At 40.2% G+C, this 26,204-nt stretch overlaps 1 protein-coding gene across 2 annotated transcripts in view; it reads left to right on the plus strand.

The window, feature by feature from the left end:
- SATB2 (SATB homeobox 2) overlaps window positions 1-26,204 on the plus strand; it is a 133,376-nt gene that overhangs the window by 33,338 nt on the left and 73,834 nt on the right. For both annotated transcript variants that reach the window (XM_054070568.1, XM_054070567.1), the window contains exon 4: window positions 25,582-25,708. In XM_054070568.1, the coding sequence (XP_053926543.1) occupies window positions 25,582-25,708 (127 nt within the window). The remainder of the gene's footprint in view (window positions 1-25,581; window positions 25,709-26,204) is intronic.

Genomic DNA, 26,204 nt, shown 5'->3' on the forward strand with positions numbered 1-26,204 from the left:
TAACTAATGGCAATTTGTCTGCCTTTCTGAGCGTTTTTCTTTCAGCACTGGCTATAGAATCTATGAAACGGTATATGGAGGAAAGGTGTTTATCTTGTGTTGAAACTGAGGATGGACACTTGAGAAAAAGAATGGATGAAGTAATGAGCTATAGATAATACTAAATCTTTACAAGATCCTGGAAGGAGATGCTTAGGCAGAGTTGTGCGGCACTCAGCGTGAGAAAACTGGCATTTTGTGAAATGCTGCCATAGAATATGTTTCAAACGTCACTATTTATGTATCCTTTTATATAGATAGTATCAATTACATATTTTTATATCTTGATGATGGGTCAAAAAACTACATGGATTACGAACATAAAAGTTTCTTTTTCTGTGGCTTGAGCGTGAAGAACAAATCTTTTTTTTCCTCAACTGAAAGCTGTATTTGTTTGCTTAAAAGAATGAAGACTGGTATTTCGCTGGTAATATTCACAAAGATTTATTAATATTTTATTGTGGAGCTTTTAAATAGAGGGCTACACATATCAGTGCTCTTTTCCTTCTGAGATCTCTTCTAAAAGAGCATAGCAACACCATGCATTTGCATTTTCTGATCACTAAAAATCCCCCCTACCATAAATGTGTATATGAAATTGAGAACCTAATTAAAAGATTAACAGCATGTACAGTACTTTACCCGAAAGGCATGTGTTAATTTGTTAAAACACTAAAGATTTTTATGCTTTCTTTTTTGACACTATCAAAATATTTTCAGTGGAACTGGTTGAACCTGGTCTCTTTATGCTAAATTCTTCAGCAGAGTAAGATGACTTAATTTCATATCTAATTGCATACAGAATTATAAATTATCTTTTCTAAGAGACCTATGACACTAAAATGCAGAATGAACAAATAAAACTGATTTGTTCTAGTACAAATGAAGATATATGGCAGTATTTTTATTACAGACGCCATTTGTTTGGATTGAGTGTCTTGAATATTTTACAATAAGATACAAAGTACTCTTTGTTGAGCAGTCATTCTAGCAATGCATCTTAAGGTGTTTTACAACTAATTGCCATGAAATGAAGAAACCCAAATAAAAAACCAGCCCCGCCCACTAAATAAAACCCTGTGCAGAATGGGATAAATCTGTTTCAAAGGAAATCTGTTTTATATGCATTTAAAGAAGCAGTGAGATCTGCCTCTTGGATCAAACCTGGAATTTTTCCATAGTTTGCAGAGGAAAGACCTGTTATTTCAAAAGCGTGCTTTATCTCAGAAAGAGGTGACTTGCTGTATGTAAACTGTGGTTTCTAGCTAGGTAAGAGAGGCCACAGTGTAGACTAGGGCACACAGGCAAAAGATTTCAAGTCTGGTTTCTAGTGGGGAAGCGTGGTTGATGTCTAGGACAGCGTACTGGAGGTGGGAGTTTCCCTGATGTAAAGGGAAATGTAGGTCCTGCTGTGGTCTTTTCGTGCCACACAGCCTGAGGGAATGCCATGGTGCTGCAGAATTAGAATATCCTTCCCTCCTGGGGACTTCTGGAGGAATCTGGAACAGATCCCCCTTCCTGCCCCTAGAGCCCAACCAGTAGGTGTTCTCCTTAAGAAACAGCTGGCTGTTTACCAGTAGAAAGTGACGTGTGACTTTAAGGGTAGACTATTACCCTTATGGCAGAATTTAGTAGAAACTGGCAATTATTAAAGATTTGTCTTTTGTAATGACTCTCCGTGGCATTTTATTCTGCCATTAAAAGTTTAAAATGGCTTATAGTAAATTTACCATTTTGTACTGAACTGTCAGTGTTGGTGCCAAGGCTGTGCCAATGTTACTGAGCGTCTGTTTAACCAGATTAGATTAAACCCCATTACGTTATTAAGTGCAAGTATATTGTTCATGAAGGAACACATTAATATTCTACTGACCTTTTGAGGGCTGAATTAATAAATTTATCATGAGGATTAGTTTGATATTGTGTAATAGAGACATTCTTTTGTTTATTATCCAGAAGTACTTTTATTATGAAATTTACTGATACAAAGCTGCTTCTGTTAAGTTGATTGTTATTCTCTGACACGAGAAAACTGGTGCCAAGTTGTCTAAATCCCAACGTATGTATGTATTTTCTCGGGGGAGACCAAAGGGGTAGCGTAGCACTTCGTAAAGGCAAGTAGGAAAGGAATTTAATAATTTTTAGCTAGAGAGCTTCTGTGGTTTGATTTTAGTGATACAAGAGAAAACCTGCAGCATTTATGGTGAACTGTGGATTATGCTTTAAAAAAAAAAACATTTATACCTAAAAATCCAAAGTGATTTCAAGAAATTAAGGAATATTTTTATTACCATAAAAACGTGAGATTTTTTTCCGCCGACCTTTCTGTAGCTCTATAGTAAAATTCCATTTTGAAGGACTTTTTGTGCTTTACAGTTTTGAGTGTCTGTTTATACTGGAAAATGGGAAGGGAGAAACCAAAAAAAAGAGACAGCCAAAAGAGCAAATGTTTTTATGTGGATTGTAATAGCACTGTCATGTCTCTGTGAGGGACAGCAGTGTGATTTTCAGCAGTGTAGTAAGCACCTGTGTCATCTCACTGAGGTAGAGCAACTCCCTGTTCCCCTCTGCTCCTCTCTTTCCTTGTTGCAGTGAGGCTGGGATGGAGTTGCAGGTACAGCTGAGGTAGTGACTGGCTCTGTGATGCCCTATGGTTGCAGTGGGGGATTTTGTGGAAGGAGGAGCTGTTGTGGAACAAAATTCACATCAAACATCATCAGGACTTCTACTGAATTCTTCTCTTTTAATCTGTGTCTCTTGTGCATAAACTCTGGTTTTGCATGTAAATGTGAAGGAGATGGAGAAATCTTAGCTGCACATGGAAAAACCCCAGTGTCTTGATATTTTAAAAAATCCAGAATTAGAAGGAGATAAATTTATGTAGCCTTTGCACCATAATAATGTGGAAAGACCTGACACAAAGCCATAAGGCTTTTTTCACAGATTCAGTTGTCTGGAAATTGTGCAATGCTATTTAAACGGAATGACTTTTAACAGATCGCAATGAATTAAAAAAAAACCAATGTTTTCACCAAGGATTACATGATGGCAGTGCTAACTCCCATGCAATTAATAGACAGTGTATACTTTGTTTTCCTTTGAGTGGTTAGCATTTTGTCTAGATTTTATCTGGCTGTGGATCCAGGAACTGGTATGGATGCAAGCTACTGTTAATTGAACTGCATTTAGCACTATTAAAACCATCTTATGTGCTGTATGGCAAGATGTGTATCTAAGTTGGCCTTTGCAGCAGGGTGTCCTGTAGTAGGTAGGCAGCCCCTAGTCCACATGTTTTTAGATATAAAATGTAATTAGGTTTGTGACAACATAGCTTCTTGTCTCGATGTAGCCTTTGTCTATTACAAAACATGCAGTTATTTTCCCAGAGCAGTTGGAGGTGCAGCTTGTAGCTTCACAGGAAGAAAGATGGACTATATTCTAATTTTGGCATGGATAGTTGGCCCATTGGGACAGATCTTGTCTTGTAGCAACTTCCTCATAGATGAAGACTGGTCCTGGTTGCCACTGATCTCATACAACTGCTGAATGTTGTTTTACATCCAGCTAGTTGTGTGATGTAGTATTTAGGGGGAAGATGATGCTGTCTGATACAAGAAGCTTAAATCCAGAAGCTAAAAAAAGCCCCTTATTTCTGTGCTTGCTGGATAAAGTCTTATATATAACAAGCTTTGCAGAAAAAGGGCTATGTTTGTACAGAAGGAGGTGCCAGAACGCTAATAGAAGTATAGTATCTCATCTGATGGGTGGGACAGACTTCTGCATGCTATTCTGGAACAAAATTCACCCTGTGTGGGAGTATAATACCTAGCATTTGTTAATTCTTGACATTTTCATTTTCTTCCCCATTCTTCTGGGGCTTTTGATAAGAGGAGCTTCAGCTTCTTTAAAAAAAATTTAATTTGTAGAGATAAAAAAAGCCCAGTCTTGGAGGATTCCTTCAGAAGCTTGTGAACATGATTCTGTTTTTGGCATGAGAACATGGAATAGAAAGGAATCCAAGCATTTTAATTTGTTGGGAACAAAAAGAAGCTGATTGGTAACTTTGGGATACGGTATTGCTCTCTGAAGCACTTCGCCCTGTGGGTTTGCAGGTACGTGCAGTGCGATGATACGTGGGTCTGTGTTGGTTTCACATGCACCCGGCACCTCCTTTTGTTTTTTCTGAGCCTTTGGCACTGAGTGCCAGTGGGGGATGTGTGGAGATGGGGAAACGAGAGAAGTAGATACTGGAATTCAGTAGCAGATTTAAATCAAGCAGAAACCTCAGTGTGTTATAAACTTGTATGAATATATACACACTACGGTATGTGGCTGGACCATAGTCATGCTCAGCAAACCACTGAATGTTATGGGACGGTTTATATGTTTTCTAATTCTTCCCAGAAAAATGAGGATTTCAGTACTGAATAATGTCTTATTATCCTATTTCTACTATGGGCGGCACAGTAATTTGAACTTGCAAAAATAGCAGATTAGATATTTCCTGACATATACTATTTAGCATCTTACTTATGACAGAACAGCATAGGGATTGACAGAAACTGGGACTGAAGGTGAGTTAAGGGAGCTAATGGAGGTTAGCAGAGAGGATGACAAAGCAGTGCTTTCCTTCCACTAGTCATCCTATGAAGACAAAGATGGGAAAGTAAGAGAGATGCCGACACAGAACTGCACGTTGAACATGGCATTATGAGCTGGGAGGAGTCTAGGCTAGCAATTACCTCCGGGGCTTTACTTTTGTCACAGGAAGAGTTAAGAACAGAAGTGAAAAAGCTGGTAGAAGTAGAATTAATGTCTGGACCTCTTAAAACTTAAGTGTAAGATGCATGTCTGAGAGTCAAGTATTCCTTGCAATGGTGGAAACTTCAGTGCAGTGTTGTGTTACTGTTGTTGTAAGGCCAAAAACAGAACTAGAAAGGTTTGTCTTGGTGTAAAGGCGAGGGGAAATACAGCAGTTAAATGGCCATCCAGTTTTGTGATGTAGAGTCTAAAATCGGCACACACAATGCTTTTAGTTTTCATAATTGGTGGTGCTTTAGCTTCAACAAGGGATTCCTTACAAGAAAATTAAGCCACGTTTTAATTTACAGCAGTGTAAATAAAGTCAAATATTTCTGAAGTCAGTGAAGTTTTTGTTTTCCACTGATGCAATTGAGGACAGTGGGTGAAATGTAATTTTTATTTCCAGATGTATCTCAAGCTACATTTCAAATTTGTTTCATGTGGAGAATTAAATAATCTGTCAGGAGGCAGGTTGGAAGCACGGGTAACCCCACTTTAGATACATTTATCTATAGGATCACTAACCATTGTTAATTGTTCACAAAGAGCTTTTTTGGGATGTTCCATCCACGTAATTTTTCTACTGTGTCCTAATACGGAAAAAGAAGCTCAATACAGCTATTCTGGAGTGAATTATTTCTACAGGGGAGACAGACCAAAGCCGTTTTACTACAGGACATTTTTCCTTATAGGAAAGCCATTAATTTGTGGGAGATCTTCTCTTTAATGAACTTCAGAGTAATTTGATTATTTTTTCTAGCACATTGTAGAAGCTTGAGTTTAGGCTCTATATGAACTCCTGAGACACAGAGATTTATACTGGGACAACAAAAAAGAAATTACCCATAGGAATCCTCCAACCTCTGCAGAGCCATGGAGGAAGGTGATCTGTGTCCTCAGAGAACAGAAGTGTGGGAGCTCTGAGACTTAAAGCAGGGAGGTATGTTTGCTTTAATGTAGGATTTGACCTGGTTTCAAGTACTTTTCTGAAGACCTGAGGAAGGAGGAAGCTGCAGAGAGTAGGGAGACGCATGAAGCCTCGTGTTAAGAGTCTTACAGTTCTGGTGTTGCTTTATTTGTATGTGTATGTGTGTCTTTGTGTGTTTGAAGGTGGGGATGGCAAATATCCACCTTTTTGGCAAGGCCTGAGAGGTTGGTCTTTAGCTTAACTGATAAGTATGTATATGTAGGAAGGTTTTAAAAGAAGGGGAAAATATTTGTAATTTGGGCTATTTGTGGTTGAAATGTCATAAACACTTGGATGTAATAAAAGAAATACAGTAACTTTTTGTTTTCAGAGAACTTGTTAGAAATATTACTTGGAATTAAGATTCATATATTTTTGCAGAGGAGTTTAGTTTGTGAGGTTTTTGTGTAAAAGCAGGGTCCATGTCTAAATGCATCCAGATCAAGGTGGTGCCTTCTTTTCTTTGGAACTTAAGAGTTTTGGTTTTAAAGCATAAGGTGGTTTGTAGTTGTCTGTAGTCTCCTAAAGAGTGCACAACTGCACAAGATTGTTTTATTAACTTTTTTTTTTCATTTATTAACAAGGTGGTTATGTAGAAACATTCATCAGAAGGTTTAGAACTCATGAGAGATTTATGATGTCATATGATGTCATTACAGCAATACGCTGCATTGTAAAACTTAAGAGCAACACTGCTTTACCACCAGGGTGAATAATGGAGCATTCATTAACTCCTACCAAATCTTAGCATTAAATATTCCACAGGCTCTCTTAAAACAGAAGTTGTTCCTATAGGAACATGTAGTGAGAGGTTACGCTTGGGAGGGTGTATCGGAGCACATCAAAAGGAGTGGTAGATGTGTCAGTTCCCAGAAGTCATTGTGTTAAGACTGCACAAAAGCTACAAACTCTCTGAGGTAAAAAGCTCCTCAGAAGGAAGTGGCTGGAAAAAAAAATCTTGGCTAGCTCGTGCAGAGCTTGTGAGAGCAAGTACTGGAGGCCAAATTCTGCTCTGTTACACCATCCTATGTTTGGATGTGTGCCATGGACGAGCGCTTTCCCCGCTGCGACTAGACCGGAGGGAGTACAACTCTGAGGGGTCTGAGCAACCAATGACTCTACTCTAAACCACACATAAAATGAGTTTAGCAATCTTGGACTGTTAAACAATGATTCATTTTATAATATGACCACAAAATGTAGCTGAGTTGGTAATGATTGCTTCAAACAGCTCAAGAAACTGAATGAGCAAGGAGAAGTCGGGATTACCCTTAGCCCTACTAAGTGTCCTTGTTGGGCCGGAGGTCAAGGCTTCCTGGTATAGCTTTTGTACGGGGCTGCACAAGCAGGCAGAGGAGAGCTCTGCCTGCAAGAGAGACAGGCAAAGGTCTCATTCTTTAGTGGTAAACTTGCTTGAACAGCCACCACTGTATACTAACACTTAAAACAAAATGAAAGGAAGTGTTGAGTCTGCTGCATGTTACTTGTTCAGGATGTTAACAGCTGTATGGCAAGCACATCCATAGTATAGGAGGGAAAGGAAGATACAAGCAAACTTTCACAGCCCTCCTTTCATATCTGTAATTACATCCAGACTTAGCAGCAGTGTCATTTCATTTTGCAGAGGAGCGTGGCAGCCCTTGAAGTGAGATTTCTTGGTGTTCAATCCCACACGGTAGAAAAGGTCCATTGTGCTCTGACCTGCTTTAAAACAAACTATACCAAACCGTGCGTGCACGCTCAGAGTCGCCCCTTTTTATAGACAACTGCCATTTGTTGTAGGGGTTGCTATGGCAAACCGGGGCAGAAATCCTATCTTGATGTTAAAGTGAAATACTCAGAAATTGTAATGAGACAGATTTTGAGAACATAAATTAATTAAATGGCAGTACTTGTATTATTGCACTATCTTGCCAGGGAATTAGCTATTCCTGTGAGAGTCTATTACTGTGTTAGGTCTTGGAGCAGAGTGTATTTTTTTTAAAGTGCTTTAGGTTTTCCAAATCTGCCTTTCTGCTTTTATTTAGTTCTAACTAGCAGTAAATGTCAGCTTAGACCTGCAAAGGTGGTCATCATCCTGCTTGCATGAGTTGTTAAATTTGTAAGAAGATTGAATAAGCATTTACAGTTTGGTCTTAAATTGGCAGAAGTAAATAACTTTAACCTTACCAATCTGGCTCAAGTAGCTGCTCGATAGCTTTCCCTGTTGGGATCGGCGTCTTTGGACTGGGACAGGAAACATCAGATTTCTTCCACACAGCTGTTTGATGTGCCTTATGCTCCCTGACTGCTGGAGGTGCAAAGTGTCAGGCAGGTAGGAGACTCCCATGGATATATTCCTTTATTTGCAATGTAAAGAAAATCCCAAGGCTGTTTTATGTTCTTTGCCTTATTTTTTTCCCTGTGTTGTGACTACTAAACTCCTCTGACTTTACTGTAGTTGTGTCCTTCTGCAAATCTCCAGTGAAGTGCCCTTCAGAAACAGAACTGATATACTGGATGCAGCCTAGCATATTTTTAGTCTTAAGTAGAAAAGCTGCTCGGAAATATGTTTTGCTTTTAATGCTGAAAACGGACAGTTTTATATCTTTACATCTCTAATAGTTATTCATTAGAGTATTTCTGTACATTTTTAAGAGGGATTGTGTTATGGCCCTTTGATAATGTTTGGAGAGAAAAGAAGACGAAAATGCCCACTTCCCACATCTGAAGGAGAAATTAATAGGAGAGAGATCAAACCATTATATATCAAAAGAAATGAGAACTGTTTTTTGTAAATATGTTTCTTTGGACAGGGAAGAGCCTTGCTCAGATGACTTGGTGAGTGAAGTCCTTTCTTTAGGTGTTCTCCAAGCATCTTTTGCCTTTGCTCAGCTGATCTTCGTTTTTCAGTCAGCCTCTGGCGCAGGTCAGTGACTCTGCATTGATTATGCCAATATTACCAGTCTTATGAATTGACCATCTGCTGTTTGCTTTTGTGTGTGCATTAAGAATCAAGCAGCAAGAAAATGGCAGTAGCCTAGGATTAATACCTACATCAAGGTTCAGAACTCCTGAGTCTTCTCAGTTTTGCTGCTGCCTATTTGTCTTCAAGAAATCATCTTTGGGGGGGGTGGTAGTATCGCTTGCTGCAGCCGCACGTGCTGGTGAACAAAGATAAACATGTGCTTCTGTCAGACTTCCAGAGTACGTTTTAATGCATTGAAAGTGTCTTTTTGTATGTTCCCCTTGGGTTCCACAGTAGGCTGTAGACTGTCCAATGCATCCAAGGAATGGAATGGAATGTAAAAAGCTTCTGCATTGTGGATTGAAACTGATGTGTTTGGGAGAGGGACCAGCAGCTTCCCAGATGGGGATTTAAAAAAAAAAAAAAAAAAGGAGATGTAAAAATGTTTCTAACTAACTCAAGTCAGCATCCTCATCTGGTGCTGGCCAAATCTAATTCAAGATGCTTTTCAAGCCACTGTTTTTGCCAGCTACCTCTTAGACTAAGGCATTTATAGTGATTCAGGACTTCAGCTCTGTGCTATAAAAAGAAAGGCACTTCTTGTGGAATGTCATTAAAAGATGGGCCAAGTTTTTGTCATTTAATGCTACTTACTTACTTCAATCCACTGTCTTTCGTAGGATTTTGTGCAGCATTATTCTTTCATGTTGCATTGATCATTATTCAGCTGAGAGGTATTTTGTTGCGTTACCTGAGTTAAAATTAACTCAAGTTCAAGGCTAAAATTAAGGAGTTTTGAAAACCTGGGTATTCTGCAGAGTTTAGAGTGTGCAGAGATCAGGTATAGATGACGGAGTGCTTTGAGAGGGAGTTTTGTATCCACTTATCGGCTTTTCTTATCTTTATAAAAATGACAAAGAATCAAATAGTTGTAAAAATATAAAAACGGTTAATTGAAAACTAATTTTCCATACATGTTGCAGTCATTCCTTATGGGTAAACATATGCATGGTAAGTGAATAATTTCTGTCTTAAATTCTACATTTTTCCTCTGTGGTTGCAGCCAGAATTACACAGATGCCCTGTGTGGAATTATATCCTGCACTACTTTCCCCCCCAAGGTATTTTTAAACTTTTTGCCTAAATTATGTGCATTATTTTAATTACAGTACATAACAATTATCTGGAAGCTATTGGTTATTATGTCAGTCCGAGGTGCCACTTAAGTCGTTTTCTTCTCACAATTAACAAAATAATAATTGTCTCAAAGGCAGGGAGGGATATGAACCCCAATCAAATCCTAGCAGGCATGTCATTATCGTAGTAGAGGAAAGCAAAGGAGCAGGTCCCTCCCTGTGTGAAAGCATCGGGAAGAAACGGGTGGTTGTATTTGTTTTGGCAGGCTGAAGCTGTCGTGAGCCTGGAGTCCCAGCCAAAACCAAGTGAGCTTTGAGTTGACTTGAGCCGTTTCTCAAATGTTTTTGTGAACTCTCGCCTTTTTTTTTATTCCCCATATTGTTTTGATTATACTTCTCAGTGCTGGGAACATCACACCAGATCTTCCATGTTTTGGATTATTTATGAAAGAATTTCTCATCAGCTAATAGCCATTATTTCAAAAACTCTTCATTGGTTGGGTTAAAATCTGAGCTCAGATGTGTGATCACATAAGGAAAATTCCGTGGAGACTTGGAGTGAAATGAAGCCCCCTCCTTAATACTTTTGTCTAACATATGTCACTGTATTAAAAATAATTACTTTGGTTCCTTAGAGGGGAAAAAGAATAGTTTGGTTTTTTTTTAAAACTTGGAATTCTATATTGAATAGGCAAATAAACTCCTGAGGTTGATTTCATTTGAAAAAGATATTTTAAATGATACCTTTTCCCTGAATGTTGGCCAGTTTAATTTAGATTATTGCTTCTGACAATTAACCTCGTGTTGGGCTGCACTTGTCTCATTAGCAATGTGGCGAGTGATGAACTTGGGTTCATGAGGACTCAGCTCTCACCTGGGCAACTCACCCACCCAGGCTGCACCGTTGCTCTGATGATGAAGAAATCCACATAAAAGCTGTCTGTGCAGGGCAGGAGGATTAAACAAATATATTATTAGTCTTATCAAATTCATTGAATAGTTTTGCCAGGAGAGAAAGCTAACCAGCAAAGGAGGCATAAGTGTGGTATTTAAAAATAGGTCATTTTGAGGTGATATGGTTTTGATATTCTATGGTTTTAACTTTTTCTAGTTTGAGATAGAATTTCTCCTTTAAAATTTATCTGCTTTAAAACCAGATTTTTAAATAAAAAGGAAACAGAGTGATAGGGACTAAGGATAGGGCTAAATAATTAAAGAATAAAATTCTTAAATTATTTTTTTAATGTAATGCTTCATCTGCCAGGAAATGAGCAGTTGATTTGTTTTTCATTTAAGCAACCCCAATTATGCAAGTTGTGGTTTCATGAGCTGATCCCCCCCCCCTTCTATATTGATTTTTATCCACTGAAGCAAAATATCTGTTACTTCCACAGTCTACTACTCTGTGTTACACAGGGAATAGTTAGGGAAAAATGCTGGGTTTTGGTGGTGATTTGATGAACAAAAGGACTGAAGATAATTTTCTGCAATAGAAATAATGACTTCACCAACTCTGTAGAGTTGAAGGCTTCTCATATAAATATCGTCAGAGAATGACTACATGACTACTAGTGTTCAAACCCCAGGAGATGAGATATAAAGAATTTTCTGGCTTTACCAAGAGGAAGAACTGAAAATAAAATAATTTTTTCTGAATTTTTTTTTTCTTCTTACATTTTTTATTTTTTAGTTATACCAACATGCAGCATACCTGCGTTTAAATTTATATACATACATATGTATCAATTGTATAGTGTCCAGAATTCATAGAGGTAGATGTATCTTTACATGCAAGAAGGAGGGAAAGTGTTAGTTCCTTAAAGTGTTTTTTTTTTCCTTTTAATTTATATTTGCTTTGCATTTTATTGTATCAGCTCCCTACAAATACTTGACTATTTTTGCTGTGAAAATCAGCAAATGATTTAAGCTGACTGTTCTGTAGTCTCCCATTATGTGGCTATGCATATAATATTTGCAGGCACTTAAAAGGTATTTTACGTGTTATTTAGAAATAGTTATTCCATTGAATATTTAATAATGTAAACACAGAAACTGATCCAGAAGAGGCCATTTGAAAAGAAAAAAAAAAAAAATTGGCTCTGGCAGTGAAGTGGGTTATTTTAGTGGAAAAATCAACTCTTTTTTTTTTCCTCCTCCACTGCGGGGAGAGATGGGCTGGTGCAGCTGGCCAGTTAAACCTGTAGCCCATATGTGCACAGTGAAGAAGGCTAATGTTGAGGTGCGGGTGTGACTAGCAGAGGTTGCCGTGCCTGCCTGCTGCCTCCCTTTCTCATCTACAAGGGTAGCTGCCCCTGCCCTGGGAGCTTGCACCTTGTGTGTTCGGGGCTGCTCTGGTACCCTGGGCACAGCTCTCGCGGAGCAGGCATCCCTCACGCATCCCGGCAGCCAAGACCCGCGGCAGTCTCTAGCGACCGCCTCCTCCTCTTGTTTATAAATTTGGGTAGCACGCATGGTAAGAAGATGGGAAGCGAAGTCATGACTCAAGCTAAATAGAGAGTAAATTATTGCCTTGGGGGTAGGAGGAGGGGATATTAGAGGTTTGTGGTCTGGAGATTTATTTTTGTAGAGCTGGGAGGAGGCTGGCTGTCATTCAGAGATGGGAGCAGTGTGGCGTGGGTGGGAGGAGGAGGGTGACAGTGATGTGGCCCTGGGTGGGTGGGTCAGCAGGCACTGACCAACAGAGCTGCTTGCCATGAGGAGTTCTGAGCCAGGGTTGAAGGCATCTTAGGGACTGTGATGAGTCTGAGCTCTGGTTTAGCAGGAAAAAGAGCCTTTTTATTTATTTGTAAAAATTAGAATTGCTTTCTTTGTACAGAAGGAGGCCTAAAGGGCTGGCAACAAGGTGGAGACCATGCTCTAGCTAGGGCACTCTTGCTGTCTCGCTGAGGTTGAGGGAGTGTCTGCAGCGGTCTTGCCCATCAGCCTGTCAAGTCTAACTGTCTCTTGTGATATATGGCACAGCAAATTCCCTTTCCCTAATGGCAGAAAACACCTCAGCCATGATAACAGCTACCTTTGCAGTTCTACCAAGATTTTTCCCTTCAACATAAAAAATTTTGGTACAGTGCTTGAAATTGGTACCTTCATTTCATTGCTGTTTGTAAAGAGCTTATATTAGCCCAGATTAAAGAGTATTTCCATTACAAACTGTTCTTTTAGTTCCTATAAATTAACAGTTCTTTAGATATTGCCAGGTGAGGGACCTCTGTATCTTCTGTTCCCTGTGGGCAAGCAATGAAAAGCATTTCACCTCAGCGTAAGTAAAGTGGGTAACAGAGAGGCCAATCTTTTGGGCCGCCAGCAATAAAATAATCCTGACCATGAAGACTGGGTAGAATTTAATTTTCAGCACAACTTGATTGAACAGCTTCTCAAATTTCATGAAAGCAACATGTGTAGTCTAGAACAGCGTATCTATAGGAAGCTATTTCTCACAAAATCTTATAGATTAATCCATTATTTATTGATTTTATTTAGTATTCTATTCTCCTAGGTTACAATTTCAATGGTGTGGCTTTGATGTTTTGCATCTACACCACAGTGGTGCCTGGTCACACTAACTGGGACTCTTATTGCTTGAGCTCTGAAAATGAGTTATGCTGTGATAAGCTGTAAACTACCTGGGGACCAAGAGGGCTGTTTTAATGCTGTTAGGCTCTTCTGGTTGATTTTCATCCGTCATAAACTCAAATGTGAAATGGAGAAAGGAGGGTATTTATGAGGCAGTGGATTTTTCCAGGTGGATGTGTATTATGACGGGTGTTTTGTCCTTACTTTGAGTGCTGCCAATCCAAAAGGCAGGCAGGAAAGCCGAACTGCCCCAGCGCATAGAGCTATGGACTTGAAGAAGTGCTGGAGCATCCTGTGTAGGGGGTGCGCTGCATCACCTCTTTACTCCATATACTGGTTTGGTTTGGTTTTTTAACTGATTAGAAAAAGAAGAAATTTCAAATGATTTTTTTAGTATTTTTTGATTATTTTAGTATTTTGATTATTTTAGTATTTTAGGCATCTTAGACTTTTGGGAAAATTCTTTAGTAATAAAGTTTCTACTTACTCAGGAAGTCTTTATTTCTTTGCAGTTTATACCTGCCTTAAGACCTGCAATATGAAACAACCAATAATGCTTCGTGTTTCCAAATGAACAACAGATTTTGGGGGAGTAAAATTGACTTTCATTAAGATGCAGATACCCACAGCGCAACCCACATCCCACCACCTGAGCGAGTGCCAAGAGCAGGGAATAGTTATTGGCAGTGGGAAATGACTGTGTCGGCAGAAACCAGATTGAGGCTTTTCCTCCAGGGTGACCTTTGAAATCAATCAGATTGTGAAAATGGTAAACCTCCAAACGCTGCCTCTTTGTGTTGTGCTGTGCTGGTAGCGCTCCCTCAGTGCTGACGTTTACTCTGGTTCCCTGTTTGAGTAGGAGAGGAGAACTTATCTGGATTATTGGAGGGACATTTTGCCAGTTCTTTCAGGAATGTGTATGCATGTGATGTATTCACCTTCCTACATAAGACTTCGAGAAGTTTGAGAAGTTACTTTTATCTTGTTACCTCCTTTGCTATGATGTTGAGATCCCCTGTCAATTACTGTGTATTTGTGGCATAGAGGAGAGTGCTGGCAGCAGTACAGGTTGTACCTTATGGTGAAATGCATCTTTGGTTGATTCTAGAGATTTTCCAGTATTGGAACCATGCTCTGAATAAGGCTTCATCCCAGTGTGTCTTTAACAATATTACCCAGAACTGTGATCTGGCTTCTGGATTCCCTTTCTGCTTACACTCAAGTTAGAAGCCGTACATATGTGGGCCTAAGACACTTGGGGCTTTGAGAGACGATTAGAAATGACAGCCTTTCCTCCCTTGTTTTCTGAAATATCAGTATGGGGAATTTTTTAATCTCTTTGCATTTGAACATGGGAAGTAATTTAGGAAAGAGGAAGAAGTGGTGACAGCACTGAGCTGAGGAGGAATAGAGTTGTGGTGTGGAGATTTGTTCATTATGGGAGTGTTGATATTAAACAGCAGTGTCTTTCACCAGAGCCATCACCAGGGCTGTTGTGATAACCTATCTCTTAAAGTCTCTGCAGTGACACAAAGACAAGATGCCTGAGAGTGCTGGTGTGTTGGCTTCCCGCTTGGTGGGTCATGAAGCTCTATGAGCCACTTACAGGAGGATGGATCTCAGGAGGCACTAGAGCTCTTCAGCAACTCATGAAGATGTCAATGTCGTCAGTGCTGGAGGCCTTATTAAGTTGTGCAGTGTCTGATGTTGTCCATTAAACTCCTGCGTTAGCCGGGGTAGACTTGATTTTCTTTGTAGACTTAATTTTCTTTCCATAGCTTCTTTATTCTGTGATTACATGAGACTCTTAACTGCTACATAAAGAAGCTGGAAATGCTTCAAAGCATGACACGCTTGTGCTGCCTCTAGATCCAAAAGGTGAATTACTCCTTCCAGCCTTTGCCAAGTGCACAGAAAATAATCACTCAAATTAAAAAAAAACAAACAGCATTTTCTCTTTCAGTCTTTCCTTAGCAAACTGACTAATGTGAAGATGCAAATGCTAACAGAATCCAAAAAGGATCTGGTGGCTTGTAAGGAAATAGGTTCAGTTCTAGGAAGATGTGGGCTAAGAAAACAAATCTGGGTTCATCTCAGCGTAATGTGGGCTCATCAACAGTAAAAGGGAAAACTGTTTTTTTCTGAATCTGGTAACAGTTCCTGCTTGCTCTGAGTCATCTCCTCTAGTGGTGAACTAAGGTCTTTTTTTTTTTTCTCCTTTGTTTTCTGTTGATAGGAAATGCAGCATAGTTCAGTAACCAGCAAAGCTTTATTTAGACTTGTCAGAAATGCAGAATTGTTTTGCTCTTCCTTGGAAGAAGAGGAAGATTAGACACCTGAAAATCAGGTTATCAACTGAAATGAGTGTCATTGAAAGAAACGTTTTTATTGAATTTAATTGAATGTATCTGAATTTACAGTGCTGTCCAAAATAGGGACTAGTAAAGATACTGAGATCAAGCCCATGAACACTGTTTGGTCTTGTATGGGTCTGGATATACTCTTACAGTACTGCAGCTACAGAGAGCCAAATTGCAGAGGTAACAGCAAATGTATCTTCACATATTGCATTCATGTTGAATTTATGAACGCAGTTGTTTGGGGTTTTCGGCAAAGTCCTCGATCCCTCTGTTTCCTCAGCATTACATGCTGCTCTATCCAGCTGGTTAGATGCTGCCCTACTAGTTTTGCCGTTGTTCTTGGTTTGGTTTTCTTTTCTTTCATGGAAGTTAAGAACTGAATGTCTGGTGGCAGGAAAGAAAAGACAGAAGGCAAGCCAAAACTAGTAATTTACTGAAAAAAACATTCTGCTAGTCTTTATGCAGCGTAGGAAAAGCCCAAAAGACACAAATCTCTTACAAAAGTAAGAGATTAAGCTGTTCAACTACATGGGCCAGAGTAGGAATCTGCATTCAGTTTAGGGGTTTGTGCAGCACAGCATGCTATATGTCTTTATTTTTCTTTGGACTTGAGACCCATGAATTTTCAAATCTATTTGTAGTTGACTCAACACAAAGATAGTTGGCTACTGTATGTCTGCAACCTAAGCCAGACTTTCTGTGCTCTCTGTAGTTGCGTTACTGTGAGTAGGCAGGATATTCAGATTCATACAAGGCCAAACAATGTCTGTAGGCTTAATTCTAAGCCTATTAGCCTCTACAATGTCCTATTAGCAGTGCTCTTTTATAACCTTTAAAATGTGTTTTCTGTATTCAGTTGCAATGCCATGTTATTGTGCTTTTTTCTTGCTCGGTGTGCTGTCCTTCCATATAAAGCTTATGGGCAAGCATTAAAGCCGGGTGGATTGAAGGAGTTTGGGGCACTAGCAGCTTTTGAAAAACAGATAAGAGGTTTTACCCTGAAGACAAAACATCTTCTGCCTTTCCCTCTCTTCTCCAACCAAACCCATCACAATGTAAAATCCAAGAAAGGCTTCTGGAAGTGGGGTGCTAAAAGCTGTCCACTCAGATCCTGCTTCTCCTTGCTGGTGGTGTTGTGAGGCAGGTTGTGCTGGTGATGTTGAGCTGGCAGGAATCAGACAAAGGAGGTTGGGAAGCAAACATTTGTGTAAATTTCTTGTCCTTTTACTCATGTGTAGCCTCTTGTAGGTCATCAGGTAGCAATACCAGGCATCGCTTGTGGCTTTTCAAGAACTCGTGCGGTAGAGAGAAGCACTGCAACTCGAGTACTCTTGCATTGATATTTCTTGGCAACTGAAGCAAATACACCAAAACCCTAATTTCCAGCCTGTAAGGCTAAGGTGCAAGTGCGTTACAGGTCCCCTCCAGCAGCATCTTCCCATGCTGGCTCTCTGGGAGGCACCAAATTATAGTCAGGAGCTGTGGTCCTGGTACCATGTTGGGGGATGGCAGAGAAGCAGCCAGTGTTTTGCCAGGGAGCCTGGAACTCAAAGAGAGGTAACTACTGCCCAAAGGGAACCATGGTGGGTTTAAGATGGCAAGGCAAACGAAGTAGCTAAGGAAGCTCTTTAATCAGAGAATAGGCTGAGTTGTGTCCCTTCTGGTCTGGATTTCAAAGGTGTTCAGCAGCCGCTGCTCCCTGGGAGGAGGCATAGCCTTTGCTCCTGTGCCAGCTGAGCAAGCTCAGGTAATCCTAGGACTGAGCTGGGAAGGATCTTACTGTAAGAGTAGGGGTTGCCCAAAGGACGGTAATTTCATACAAAAATGGGGAATGTGCTATGCTTTGGGCTTTATGTGGGATGGTGATAGTGAAGGAGTGAGTGCTGCAAACCTGTGGGCATTGGGGCTGCTGGAGAACACTGCTGGGAAAAGTGGCCCAAAACAGTGGTGAGGTGTTGGTGCTTCTCAGGAGACGGCATCCTGGTGGAGGGTAAAGGATGGAGGGCAACTTAAGTGAGAGCTGCTTAATATCCTGGTTGCAGTTTTCATGACTGAGAAGACTTATTTTTCGTGCCATGAAAATGCGCAGGACTGGTTCTCTTTCTCAGACAAAAGAGAGAAAAAGAGGACATATCTCTCTTTAGTCGTATATTACTTCTTGCTGTCCAAAGTCAGTGCAGACCTATCCCAAAAATACCGAAGGAGGGATGTTATGCAGGGCTAAGTTTGGTTTTCCTCAATGAGGGTAATAATTTTAAAAGCAATATAGAAACGTATAAAAAATACTTTTCTTCAGTAGTCTTTTGTAATTCCTTTGCTTTCTCACCCTTCTGTTTATTTGTGGTATTCATGTTTTATCACATAACAGTTTTAAAAATAATCCCCTGAAGTAAATAACATCAACCTTTTTTTTTTTTTTCCCTCTACCAATTATTGACTGTTTTTTTCAAACAGAATAGAGGGTTGGGAAATCAAATAAAGACTTCCAAAATAACAAGCTTCAGAAAATTTTATTTAATTTGTGGGTTCATTCTGTTCTCTCCCTCTCCCTCCCTCTCTTTTTTTTTTCTAAGAAGGTCTTTATTAATTTAGCCTAGTAACTTAGTGCCTATATTAAATTAATCTAATAAAAGTCAGAGTCCTCACATAACGTTTCCCAAATGTGAAGCAGCATCTATTACATGAGGGACAATCTTTTTACAGTAAAATGTAAACCCGATATGTAGAATTACAAGGCATTAAACTGTTTGCTGTATGTTATTTAAGTCAAATACTTGAGAACCGTCATGCTGGAGGAAAGGAACAGGCAACACTAACAGTCAAAAAACTAAAAACTCAAACTAAGCTTCATATATCAAAGCAATTTTCATTAGTGAAAGTACTCTGAAGTTCAGCGATTAAACCTTGTAATACTATCTTTCTGTTGAAGGTTACTCACGTCTGTGTTTCTATCAATGTTTATCAATAATAATCGTAAAAATATCATATGTAGTCATGTAAATACATGGTCTACATCCAAGTCTGTGTATTGATACAGATGTGCAAGCGGACAAGGCTGGATATGAGTTTTAAACTGACCATCTCATTGGTGCGTTGTTGTGCCACACAATTTCATCTTGCAAACAACCCTTGGCTCGCATGGTCCATGGAAGCATATGAAACCAACGCTAGCAAAGGTCTCCAGAAGCAGCAGCGCAAGGGCTTTGTGGTGCCCAGGCTTTGGGTTGCTCTGCCATGTCTTCCCCTTGGGCAAAGGTCACCCGTGCATGCAGAACCCTGAAGCTGCACGAGGCTCATCAGCTGAGGTGGAGTGTTTGTCATTCAGAATGAGTGTGGGTGTTCCTGTTGATTTGTGGATGTGTACATCACAGTGTAATCGCATAGTTTATTTCTGTTCTCTCACTGAATTATTTATTATGGACTGAAATGAGGAAGTAGGGGGATTCTTTTGTATCGGCATAAACATAGGATTATGTTCATTGTGTGCTTTCAGTCACTAAATCACCAATATGTCAATTGGCATAATACACTCTACCTCACGGGAATGTTATGAAGCTTAATTAATAAATGTTTTTAAAGTGCTTTGGGATCCTCTGATGAAAGGCGCTTAGAAGTGCAGGGAGGATTATGCTGATTATTTTTCCCATCTATTACCCCAATATGTCACTGACTGAAATTCAATAGAATAATATGGGCACCCTTATAACGACGGGCAGAGGCAGTATAATATTTTTTAAATTTCCCTAAGAGATAGAAAAGGCAGCTCAATAATATAATACAAAAATTAATATAATCAGGGTCTTTTTTTTTAATTGTTCCCATTGCTTTTTTTCCTCCTTTCTGCTTGAAAAGTCATTCCGTTTGCTGGATTAACAATAATAACTACAAATTATGCCTTTATGTTGTTACAGTTTGATGATATACTGCAGCCAGGGTACAGGTTAGAAGCACAGGCAGAGTTATTATGTACCACAGGGTAGTGATTTCCTGCAAACTGATTTATGGATAAATAATTCTATGTACTTATTACACGGGACAGACAGTTTTTAATTTCTGTAACAAAGCACAGCTGAACAAAGGAAAATTACATGCTATAACATAGGGATGAGATGGCTCTGGAGAGGATAAACAGATGCAGTCAATGTCACAAGAGCCTCCCCATTTTCTAGGAGCCCCTGCCAGTTGTGGCTGTAGATAAATGGCTTGATGATCCTGGAAGCAGAGGTTTTAGTGAGGGCTTCACTGAGGTCTCTCACTGGGACTTGTAAAAGGAATCTAAAGTGTTTGAGTGCTACTGCTAACTTGCAGTTTCTCCTGAGTTTCTATTGTGTTGGTAAGAGCTCCTGTTAAAAATTAAGATATTTAAACAAAACTATTTGATCGGACTCGCAGCACGGCAGCAAATGTTGCTTTGCATTCTTCTCCCAGCTTGGTCCTTGCAGTCAGCTGCTCTTGGGCTGTGATCCTGTGGCACAAGGAACTGAGCTTTGGGACATCCGGGACAGCTCTGGGACAGCCCCAGCCCTGTGAGGCACGGACGGCTCTGGTCTGGTATAGCTCTGCAGATTCATATTTGCTCAACACATTTCTGAGGAGCCCCGGACACCTGATGCTGGCTGGGCACTGCCTGTTCCCTCAGCCTTCCTGCAGATGACATAAACACCACGGTGTTTGCTGTTTCTGTCCGTACAGGCATATGCTCTTGCCTGCACTGGGTGAAACTTGTGCTGCCACAGCCTGCAGCACATTAGTGAGCATGGAGCTGTCGTGTAAGAAACAAGCTTTGCACGTCTCCAGTTTCCAGCCTGGCTGTGTCCGCCAGTCCACAAGGAGAGCAGTTATGTGCTTTAACGCCTTATCCTGTGTGAGTCCCAGCATGTTACTTTTGCTTATGCTGTAGGAAATTGAGAGGTTTTGGTGTTGTACACCAAGGATTCAAATGTTTTGTGTGCTTAGTGTTGACAAGTCCTTTTCTTAACAGTGTTTTATAAGGAATCAGTCTTCTCTGCTGTCTTTCTTTTACTCTTTTAGCCAAAGAACACAAAATTCTCTTTCTCCCTCTTTACATATCTGGCAAATATTACTTACAATTCGTTTTGTAGCCGTCTCCAGAAAAGCGTTGAGTTGTGGGTGATGATGCTGATAGGCACTTCCAAAATGTCCTTCATTTGATCCTGTGACTTAATTTTAACACTAGCAGATTAGCATTTTAAATAAATTGCATTAATCCTGTGTGACCTACCTAGAAGTGTCCATTTAAGATGTGACTTGGGTATGTTTATAATTTGTGAAAGGTGAAATCGGGAGTCTATTCATGGTGGGAGCAGGGGATGATTTGAGAAGGGAGCCAGTGGCAGTCTGAGGTATGTTCTGGCCCTGTTTACTCTGTTTAGCTGCAAAAAGGAATTTGAAAAATGCCCCATTTTAAGAATTTGATTTTCAGTAGTGTTGCATTAGAAGTGTCTGTGAGATGCCCCAGTAATTCTCATGGGACTATCCAGATAAAAAGTTAACTTGTGCAGGTGGCTGGCAGGTGCAGGACCCGGACCTCATTCTGCTCATGATCAAGAAGTGTCACAGCTAGATTACGAGTTGTATATATCTATATCTATATCTATATTCTAACCCCCAGATGTGTTAGAGTGAGTCTACTGTGTGGTAGCCTTTCTGTTTGCAAAGGCAAATGAGGCTTCCTGCCCACATAAGTAAATCGTCTTCTGTGACAGTATAAGGTATGTGATAATGAAAAAGGTTTGCCAGCTTACCTGTGGTTTTCTAGGAAAATAGCTTTTTGCCTCTTACCTTTTGTTATGTTCCTGATTAATGTGATTATTCTAGAAGTGCACTTCAGCCTCAACCTTGCCTCTATTCAGTTCACACCTCAGTAGGGTGAAGTCCCAGGATTAATCCCAGTGCTTTGGATGCATCGCTCTTTCAGGTGATACTGTAAAATAAAGGTTATAAAGATCCTGTGTTGAGTTTTGGTAGGTATAGAGGTCAGCTGTGGTGCAGCTGGTCAAGCCTTTTGTTCAATGTATTGTTCGGCCCTGTCTTGCATAGTTATCACTTTCTTCCCCAAAGGAGGTGCATTTTAAATGAAACTAAATTGAAAGCACTCTGGCAGGGTGGCACATTGTTGGCATAAGTAGAATGACAGCCATGATTTGCAGTGGTTGTTGAGGATAAAACAGATACTTGAGCTCACAGAGGTTTGGCCCTAGTGTGCTCTGGCTTTCTTGGGGGTGAAGGGAGTTATGCCAATTTAAAACTAGGTTACTCTGTCTTTTTTTCCCCACCTGCATTTTGATGAAGCTGAAGCTTAAATAAAAGATGTGTCTGTAGATGGACATGCCATTCAAGAACCAACAGCCAGCATGGATAGAGAATCTCTTCTAAAATGCATATTGAAAACAAATTATTTTGAGAAGCCTGTTTGGTCTGTTTACTTTCATTAATTGACTGACTGGCCTTGGCTGCATTCAGCCATTTCTAAGTGTCCTCTTGAGAGCTGCTCTAGTGTATGGCCAGTTCTTGAGTGTGTTGAACTTACCTTTTAAAAAACTCTTATAGGAAAAGAGTCCCAAAGGATCATTGATACAGGAAAAAGAACCAGAATCATTAACAGAAGCATTTTATGAATTCATGAAAGATGTGGGTTTGGATCTTCTAAGTAATCTGATCTGCTACACGTTATCCACACAGAGATTGGAGAAGGTCTGGATCTGGATATTCGTTAATAACACAGTGACCTTTGCTCACTCCTGTTGCCACTCCCGAGTCTCAGTTGCAGTAGAGTAAAAGCTCAGTCAGGTAAAGCCAGTAAAAATTATTCCTTTAAACGCCTGGGCTGTACCATCTGGAGTTAGTGAGAAGAACAAAGGAAAACATGTATGTGGATGCGACTCCAGGCTGTTCCCCTCTCGAGGCTGCTGTTACACTGGAAACACTAGTCATTCAGAGATGTCTTCCAGTGTGCTAAGAATATGGTTGCTGAAAAAGCTAGCCTCATCTTCTCAAGTGCAGCCCAAGAGTTGCCTTAAGTATAGTGTCAGTGCCATGAAATAAACCACCTGTGAAGTCTGCTGAGAAGCTGAATGGAAACCATGGCTTCTGGCTATCATTTGGACCAGCTTAATGTGCTCTGGAAAAAAAAAAATTCACACATCCTATCACACCGGCTGAAAAAATAGCGTCCATCAGCAGTTGTGTTACACCGAGTAAAGGACTTGCAGCAGGTGTTCACGTGCAAAGGCACAGAGCATTATCGTAACACCTGTGTTTGTCTAAATCCAGCCAAAACAATTTCCTCTCCAGTTGTAGAGGAGGATTAAAAAACCCAAACATCTCCCTAACTTCCAGCAGTAGCAGAGGATTCCTATAAAGCAATTTGCATAGTGTTTCCCATGGTGCACTGTGGCTGCATGGTGGGGTTTCTCTTTATCCTTTTTTAGTTTGGGGACACCTTTGGTAACTTCAGTGACCCTGGACTGTGTCTTTGTCTCTCAACAGTGTTGCCAGTCCTGAGCAGTTGCAGATGGTGTGCTCTTTGAGTGCTTTTCTCATTGAATGAAAAATAAAGCCTCTTGTAAAATATTACCAATTTAGATGTGTCTTATGGGGCACATATGATGCTTATTTTTTCAATTACATGAAAACTTGGCGTGGTTAAACATAGGAAGCCAAGTGTTCTGTGAAGCTGGTACAGATTTCTGGATTCTTAGGTGATTTTGTCTTTAAATTATTATATAGCAGAAGGGGGTGAAGGAAGTCAGCAGCTAAACTGTGTTTTCCCTGCATGTATTTCACTGGGTGGACCCCTGATGCTCATTTCATGACTAATATATGCTGTACTATATGCATTTCTTGTTGTCACCAGAGATAACATTAAGTAAACTATCCCCTTAAGAAAAACAGCTTTTCTTGGCAAGTGGAATATGACTCAAGGAGCCAGCACTGGAGACATACGGTGCTGTGAATGAGTGCTGTGTGTTACTCTACTGGATCTGAGTCCAGGCACTATTTATACTGCAGCATATTCAGCACCAGATTGTTCAATCTTAATACTGAAACAGTGCATCATTTAAATGTTTTTGTTCTGTTTATGCCCCATTTTCAAGCATTGGATACCAAGCAGCACTTAACTAACTTTTTGTTTCGTTTGGACAAAATCTCCCCTTGCCAAAAGCTTTCTAATCTGCTTTTGAAATATGAGCCTGTCTGTACCAGCATGTTGCCGTGAAACTTTCTGTCATCGAGGACAAACTAGGTCACTTCCAGCTTCTTCAGTATGTGGTGACAGAAAACCTTGGAAAGCAATATGTCAATGGTACATGACTAAAATTGTTCTCTCCTCAGTTGTGTAGGAATGGGAAGGAAATATTCCATAGCAGATATATCTTGGACTCGTAAGCATTGTGTTCTGTTATTATCTTGGTGCAAGAAGCTTTGTTTCACAGTTTCAGAGGCAATATTTATTTTATGATCATGTTTGAGAGATCAGGATAAAAGGCCTCGTCCATTTCTTTCAGTTTTGTTAGTACCAGAGCTGCTGAAAGACTGGGAGCAGAAAGTGAGGAGGAGAGGGTTGAAGTTTCTGGTCATCACAGCATCCTTCCTGATACCCAAGGAAGGTTCTTGGACATCCTATTATCACAGAGGATGTAGTTTTCTTGTGTATTAGTGTATTTCTGGCAGTAGAGTTTACGGTTGATCTTTTTGAAGATCAAAAAGCATCTAAGCAGACCTCAAAAGGCATCAGTTTAAATGGGAGAAAAGGCAACTGGGGTCTTGTAAGCCTGCGCTGAGAAAAGTTATGTGAGCAGAACAGTGGGTCAGTGGGAGCATGCTGGAGGGGGGAATAAAAGCTGTAGTTGCAATAGTGCAGAACAAGACCAAACTGCTTTGCTGTCCTGTGAGATAGTACTGTGGCTTTCTTTGTTTGGCATCTTCCTGGAAGTCATTCCTGGGTATTAGTCATTGTTTTTGGTGTGGGTGGGCCCTCTGCAGTAGTCTAAACAGAAATAATACCCCTGCACCAAATGGTTTACCATCCAAGTTTATGGTCTTTGTGACAAGCTCATCCAGAAGAGGTGATGATCCCTATTAAAGAATGAACAGAAGTAGAAATAGAACTTGAAGCATTCTTCTCTGCCCCCACAATGCTATTTTGGATCTGTGGTCAGCAGCCCACAGTTGTTTTTTTCACAAAGAAAAGCAACCGTCTGCGTAGTGCAGCTTGTAGCTGGGAGTGAACTCTTCCTACTTGGGGGGTTTCCAGTGCCATCCGTCCACATGGGCAATTGTAGCATGCTTAGATTGTAACCGGGTGCTGAAAACCCACACATAGGAATTTTCGTCTTCAAGTCAAACCCAATGGATTTACTCACTGGTGGGTTTTGTAGACGGCAAAATCAGGACGATAGGGTATTTAAAGCTTGTTCTAACTTGGAGAACTAGGTTTTAGTGGGATGATGAAAGATGTGAAGGGAGGAAGCCTCCTGTGCTTCACTGAAGTAATTTAAGAGCCAGGAACATGTCAGCAACTCTCTGCTAAGAATCTAAAATCTGTTCCTACTCTTCCCCATTGTTTGCTTCCGAGTCAGTACAACACATCTTTTTGAGCAAGGCTGCAATAAACCTCAAAGCAGATCTTGTATCTCATGAAAAAACAGGCTTATCTAAGCGTTTAGTAAGTGGCTGATAAAACATAAAGTATGATTTTTTTTGTTTTCTTTCCAGGAATAATCAAGCTTGGGAGGTGGAATCCCCTCCCTCTCAGTTATGTGACTGACGCACCAGATGCAACAGTAGCTGACATGCTACAAGATGTCTATCATGTTGTGACATTGAAAATCCAATTACAAAGGTGGGTGTTTCTGAACATCTGTCCTTCTCTGTTCTCTGAGCTAGTCTTTCCATTATAGCTTTACTACAGAGATTAGCACATCCTGTATTCATTAATTTCTGGTCTTTTGAAGAAATGAAAGGAAAAATTAAGAGAAGGGTGGGTCACCTGGCAGCTTTTTGGTGCATGTTCCAATTGATTTCATATGTTTTCTTAGCAGCAATATGGTAGCAGAGAGGGGAGCAGCAGAAACCAAATCAAGTGACAGTTCGAAGGCTTTAAAGGCAAATCTTTCCACAATCCCTAATGTAATGAATTCTTGAGGCCTTATTGTATCAGAAAAAATAAACTCCTTGCCTTTTTTCCAGGGTCTGTGTTGTAAGAATCCAGGTCTTCTACTGCCAGTTTCTGAAATGGGGAGGAAGAGAGCTTTTTGGCTTTCCTTTTTTCTCTTGTGATCTTCCTAGTGGACAGGCAAAAAGATGGGGAAGGGAAGTGTTACTGCAGCTCCTTAGAA

Source organism: Cuculus canorus, chromosome 6 (genome assembly GCF_017976375.1).
Source record: "Cuculus canorus isolate bCucCan1 chromosome 6, bCucCan1.pri, whole genome shotgun sequence".
In the NCBI taxonomy this organism is placed as follows: domain Eukaryota; kingdom Metazoa; phylum Chordata; class Aves; order Cuculiformes; family Cuculidae; genus Cuculus; species Cuculus canorus.